The 6,709-nt window shown below is 37.6% G+C and overlaps 1 protein-coding gene and 1 long non-coding RNA gene across 2 annotated transcripts in view; both read right to left on the bottom strand.

Annotated features, from left to right (window-relative positions):
• LOC113816092 (uncharacterized) overlaps positions 1-6,330 on the bottom strand; it is a 32,749-nt gene extending 26,419 nt beyond the window's left edge. The window contains exons 1-2 of the mRNA XM_070130232.1: positions 6,137-6,330; positions 312-408 (exon numbers count right to left, since the gene is read on the bottom strand). Of these exons, the coding sequence (XP_069986333.1) occupies positions 312-408; positions 6,137-6,330 (291 nt within the window). The remainder of the gene's footprint in view (positions 1-311; positions 409-6,136) is intronic.
• On the bottom strand, positions 1,514-4,284 carry LOC113821449 (uncharacterized). The gene is made up of 2 exons (XR_003477186.2): positions 4,010-4,284; positions 1,514-1,748 (listed from the first exon to the last, which is right to left on the bottom strand). It is a non-coding gene; the product is annotated as an uncharacterized lncRNA (long non-coding RNA).
• Positions 6,331-6,709: the final 379 nt, after the last annotated feature.

Genomic DNA, 6,709 nt, shown 5'->3' with positions numbered 1-6,709 from the left:
GAAAGAGAGAAAGAGAGAAAGAGAGAGAGAGAGAGAGAGAGAGAGAGAGAGAGAGAGAGAGAGAGAGAGAGAGAGAGAGAGAAATAGAGAGAGGGGGGGAGAGGGAGGGAAAGAACTAATTGTAATTGTTTGTGTGTGTGTGTATGTGTGTTTCTGAGTTATTACTAACTATATCTGTATAGCAAAACATATTCATTTGTGGGTGTTGGTTACCTCTAGCTCATCTGTGTGTGATGGCATAAGTACAATAATCAAGAGCTTACATATATATGAATAAGCTATTTGTTCCACTAACAATCACATCTACTTACTTCTTCACTATCATCAGAAGCTATGTGAAGTTCTGCATTTCTTTCCTTTTCAATCAGCTTCTGGATGACCAAGTCTATATCTGAGTAATCCATGCTTCTGAAAAAAAAAAGAAAATCAAAGTAATGCAATATGAAATGCAAAGTACATAAAGACAACAAAATATAATTTAAGAAAAGTAATATAAGATACAAAAGGCATGCATGTCCAAAGGTGTTCTCAGACCATATGCCAAAAAAAATGCACATGTCAGAGCTTTTGCTTGTTCAAATTTTTCACCTATTCTATGTCATAAGCCTTCATATATTCATGTCAATCAAGAGATTGTAATGTATTAATATAAACATATCAATGTTCACCTTTTAGATGGATGTTTACAGTAAAAAAACACACAGACACAGACACACACATTCATTTTCTAGCCTTTGCCAAAATAGCAAAGGTACAGTCAATACTTGATACTGCACCACAATTACATCAAACTTGAGAATGTAGACCTTCTATAACAAAGCACTATATGTTTCAGTAAGATTCATGTGGATTTGGCTATAAAAGTCATGAAAAAAAACCTCCATCACATAGCCATAAATTAAATAATGGCCCCTGCACATAAGCCAATTTTCATCAAACAGTGGGTGCCACAAAAGAAAGGAGTTGGATTTCATGCATGCAAACACACTTCCAATTTATGGAGGGTCCCTAGCTCCCACATAGACAAATTAAATTATATCAATTTTGTATATAATATACCAATGAGCAACAACGTAATATTTCTCTAAGGTATGTTTGGTCTTTTCCACAGAATTTTTCAATTATGTACATAGCAAGTTTAGCAGCAGTAGCAATAGTAAGAAGAGGAGGAGGAGGAGGAGGAGGAAGAGGAGGGAAAAGAGAAAGAGGAGGAAGGAAGAGGAAGTGGAAGAAGAGGAAGAGGAGGAGGAGAAGATGGATATGGAGTGGGAGAAGGAGTAAGGGTGCATTTACACCAAATGCGTCATGGTGAGGCGAATCAAAGGAATTCATCATGAGTCATGATTCGCCACCCCAAATTAGCATGAGCCCCATGCAAGTGGAGTTCCTGATAAAATTAGTGAAGAGTACCTTGCAATATATAATCCCCGTGACCGCAGCCATAGAGACTGTGATGCCATAGCTTCTCTATAGAAAGAGGTTGCTGCTAAAATGAATAAAAAAACAACACACAAGTAAAAAAAGGATTTTATTCAATGCAATTTGTACAGTAGGCCTATAACAATCAAAATACATCCCTAGATCATTCCATCTTCCCATTCGTGAGCTCCACCTGGAGAAATTATTCCTTCAATACATCACAAACATCCACAGATTCTGCTGGAGGCCTCATGTTTCTTGTTGCTGTCAGGCCTGAATTTGAATGATGTGACTGCGTTGGATCTTGGGCATCATCACTTACATTGAAACTGTTTAAATGTTGAATAAAATGATGAAGTACAGAAATGCTTTCTTAAAATTTTCATCTCAAAGAAGAAGAAGAGGAAGAAGAAAAAATCTGAGTGGTTTAGCAGCTTAGGGAATAAATGAATGAGCTTCCAAAATCTGGGACCTTCATGTTTAGTTCAAGAATCCATATTCATGTTCGCTTATTATATATAAGACGAATAAACAACAATGTAAGTGCTTCTTCGAGAGAAAATTAATCCTTTCTTGATGAAATCAGTGGGGTCACTGACTGCCTTGTCTTTCCACACGCAGTGTAAATGGAAACAATTGCTCCTCCCCTTGCTTGGAGCAAACACAGCCTAAGAGGAAGTCCTGTATATGGGCTCCAATTTGAATTTGTGGTTTCATCACAAGCCTAATCATCAGATATGAATCGTGATGACAAGGCACCAAAAATAGACCAATGAAAATTTTTTTGTTTGCCACTTTTAAGTGGTTCATCATGTGAAGGTTTCCATAGAATTGAGTGTTGTGTCTCTTATCAAAAAGAAAGTGGCAGCCAATGACTGTTGAAAAATGACTTGCGGAAGGGGGCCTTAAGATGAAATTAGGGCTGGTTCCTTTTCTCAAAGCAAATCAAGGGCGGTCTGCTATATATATATCTTACCAGAAAGTATAGCCTACAGGTTTTCTATCAATTTGGTGTCATGGTACAGTTACAGTTTCACAGACATGATGCAAGGTAAATTATATGATCATGACAAATGAAGACACTTTTCATCTGTGGTAATTCTTTCACAAGTTGATATAAATAGAACTGAGCAACATGTTATACTTTGACATACATTCACAAGAAAATCTAATGAAGTTATCTTAAGGAAAATGAAAAACTCATATATGAAATAATCAATGCAGGGTAAGAATAACATAAACAAATGAAGAAAATAGGTCATCAAAAATACTGTGCAGAGAGCAAGTCCATGGTGTTCAGTTACAGGGACAGAAGCTACGATAAGGAAATATTGCGATCAAGTGGGGGGCCTGGGTTAGGAAGGTTATTACTTCATATTAATATTTGGACTCCCAGGAATGGCTGGATTGACAGGGGTGAAATCACCATACCAGACAATAGAGTATTTTTCTTACATGGAGAATATTACATTTTTCATGTGCGGAAAACATCATTTTGTCCTCATCTGCACAGACGGATCTGTGGGCAGATGATGAAACAAGTGCGCGGAAAGGTCAAAGGAATTTTATGAGCAGATGTTTTAAAAAAGAACTAAGCATGCACAGAAAGTTACCAAAAACTACATTTCCACGGACAACATTTGACCAAATAGTTCCCCGCACAGACCAAACTCTACAGTCTGGACTTCATGAACAATTACCATGGCTTTAACTTTGGTAATTGTTACTGAGAGCACTACACCCACCTGAGACAAAGCCCTAAAACCAGGGTATCATGTATATTCAAAAACGCAACCTAACGCTTACTACCGTTTATTCATTTCCTTGATAGGGGGGCAATCCCCCTGTACGCCTCTCCTATATTAGCACTTCATTCTAATTTATAGAAAAAATGGAGATTAAGAACTATGGCTGTGTGAGGGTGTTGTGGATTTAGTCTCTGAGTAGTGATATGCAACGAATACTTTCATCATTTCGCAGTAAATATGAAGTAACTGCAGCTGTACCTATGCTGTTATTTACTATACATCTTGTGCTCTATAAGATGGCGGTTTCCATTTCCCCCCTATCTCTGTGCATCACTCTGGGTAATTTATACCTTAACTATAATCCTTCGTAATGGAAAACAACAAGAGATTCATATATTACACCATGATTAATTGAAACAACTTATAATAATACCAAGGTTGGATGTCTGCAAATCTAAAAAGTCACTTGTGTTTCGCTGGAAAATCACAGGAGCTGAGGCCAAGGTTATTGCTTAGTTCCTGCACAGGATATCTCTGACAAAAAAACTACAGTTATTCCTCCTTTTCAAAACTGGGTGCTCTAGCTGTTGATGATACATGTTTAAGCTCTCACTGCACTGGTATATTCAAGCACTCAAGGTTAATCTTGAAATGAAAATTTTGTTTTGAATAATGTCATATACGCACAGCTTAATAAAAACACTACTACTACTACTAATAATAATAAAAAAAATATCACAAGGCCACATAACAGATCCCCCTGCTTTCACTTTTTTTTTCAGAATTTCGTCACTGCCACTGAATGAATATGAATCGTCTTGTCTTTATCCTAATCAACTTACACTCAAAAATGATGAGCAATCGAGAAATTCAATGCCAGTTCACCAGACAACGATCCATTGTTTACAAGATTTCTTCAAAGTTCCAAACAGTCAGAGAGAACGAGCCATCGAGGCTAAGTGAGGGGATACTTTACTATTTGTGTTTTGTTGAAAATGTTTGTCCTATATAGCTTATGGTGTCCTTATATCGTAGCTTTAGCTGTATCATAAATAGGAATGTGGTTTTAACTAAAAAAAAAGAACATTCGATCTCTCATATGGATGGTGTTGGATTACGGTAGGTTTAGTGTAAGGCGGGGTAAGGTAAAAAAAATAATAATAATAATAATAAGGTAAGGTGGGATGGATGGGGTAGGTTACGGTATGGAAGGTTGATAACCACAAGAACTTTGGGCGAATCTTAATTCAATTCAGATTACATCCTTGAGGTTATGTGTGCATACGTATAATTTTCCAACGATTCAACTAATCACTGTAGAACTTCAAACTTTTTTTTCACAACCCAGTTTAATTTTGTACACTATCTTTATGACTCAGAATGTCCTCTCTATCATACCTTTCTTTCAACCCAATATCAGTTTATATATGTATATATTCTTAAGCCCAAGCGACCACAGGATGACATTTTAACCTGAACAGCCGCTATGGGTCCGAGTGAACACGTGGAGATGGGTACGCCCAGTTCATTTTCAATTTAATATTAAACTAATATAAAACTGTTACGTTCACCAAGAGGTTTATTAATGTACTAGAAATAAATGCGCATCGGTGGAACACGGGACAAAATCAGTCAGTCACTCTGCAGGCGGGAAAATGGGAGGGGTCGCGTCGCGGGCGTGTCTTCCTAAGGCAAAAATCCCGGGAGATCTAGACTAAACTCTGCGTGACGAGACACCCCTTCTACATCAAAACTCACGCGAATTAGACATAAATACATGATCACGTAACACTATGTATGAATGTGTGTAAATACACTCATACATACATATATATAATGTATATGTATATATATAAAGTATATATAATTATATATATATATATATATATATAATGTGAATGTATATATATTATAATGTATATATAATCATATGAATATATATATATATATATATATATATATATATATATATATATATATATATATATATATATGTGTGTGTGTGTGTGTGTGTGTGTGTGTGTGTGTGTGTGTGTGTGTGTTTAATATTTATGGTATTACTAAAAATGAAACCTAACAGCGAAATTAAAGAATCTGATCTTACCAACTAGAAGATCAAATCAGTATATGGAAGCTTTCTTCTATACTATTTTCATCGCAAATTGGTAATTATGGTGTTAAAGAGGGTTTAAAATCCTTTGGGAGCCGCAGCAACGTTTAATGCCGTGACAAAATGACACAAAAGTCGTTAATTGAAAATCGAACGGATTTGTAGCGGATGACGTATGGGAGGTAATTCAAATAAGCCAATTAGATTCGTGCATGAACATCACGTGACCATAGGCGCTGACGTCCATCTCAATAGAACCAATCAGATTTGAAGTAGATCACGTGACGACAGAAGCTAGGCCTTAGAAGGCAGTTGTAATTCAAAACAGTTTCATCATTGCCATTTTCTGCTCAAATTGATAATGGTGTTATAGAGGGTATAAATTCCACGACAAAATGACAATAGTCGTTAAGAACAACAGAAAATCGGACGGATTTGTAGCGGATAACGTATGCGAGGGAAATCAAATGAGCCAATTAGATTCGTGCGTGAACGTGACGTGAACATAGACACTCAATAGAACCAATCAGATACGGAATAGATCATCACGTGACAATAGAAGCTGGGCCTAGGAGAAGCCTTTTGAAGTTCAAATCAGTTTTAACATGGCTAGACAGTGTGCAGGTTGTGAGAAGAATTATTTCGATTTCACCGCGAAATATCGAAAAAACGAAGCAAGCTCACTAAATCTACGAGATTACGGTGTACTACCAGTGAAAGTACAATGCCCGCACTGGAAGACATCGTGTCATTACAGAAATGACAGACACTAGTGGGTTTATGGTGCAATGAAAAAAAATAACAACAAAATGAAGAAAGCAGTGTAACTTTACAGTAAACGATCGTAATTCTCGCCAACCTGGAATACCCCAACGATCCAAGTGACCCGCAGACTGGCCCAGCTGAAGTTGATACTTCAGGTAAGAGGTTAAAACTGTCCCTGGGTCGGGGCTCTCTCCTGCCGGAACATACGAGGTGAAGATTTTGCAGACCAGGCAGGGGTAGAGGATGGCAGCTCCCCATGAAACGGGGTTTAAGGGGGCAGAGCCCCATATACAATCCGGAAATGTGTTAATATACTATGGTAGTATTCTAGTGATATTTATCGAAATTCCCTAAAGTGTAGGCCTATCATGCCCTCCCCAGCTATCGAGACCGGTATCGTAGTTATGCTTCGTTTGAGATGGAAAAGAGTGCTAGATTTGTTCGAAACACGACGAAAGCTATTGGAAAATTATTCTTATTCTATTCATCCCAAAAATGGTGTGGCTTTGCATTTCCAAATTTACCGACACGTAAACAAAAAGAAGAAACTGGCTTCCCTGTAAGTGCTGAACCACTCTGCTGTCCGGTAAGGAACGGCAGATAGCGATCGCAGTTCCTGCTAACAACGACCTGGAAGACCCCGGCGATCCCAGTGACCCACAGTCTG

Source organism: Penaeus vannamei, chromosome 15, assembly GCF_042767895.1.
Source record: "Penaeus vannamei isolate JL-2024 chromosome 15, ASM4276789v1, whole genome shotgun sequence".
Classification (NCBI taxonomy): Eukaryota; Metazoa; Arthropoda; class Malacostraca; order Decapoda; family Penaeidae; genus Penaeus; species Penaeus vannamei.
The sequence above is the reverse complement of the archived record's forward strand: the minus strand, read 5'-3'. Positions and strand labels throughout refer to the sequence as shown.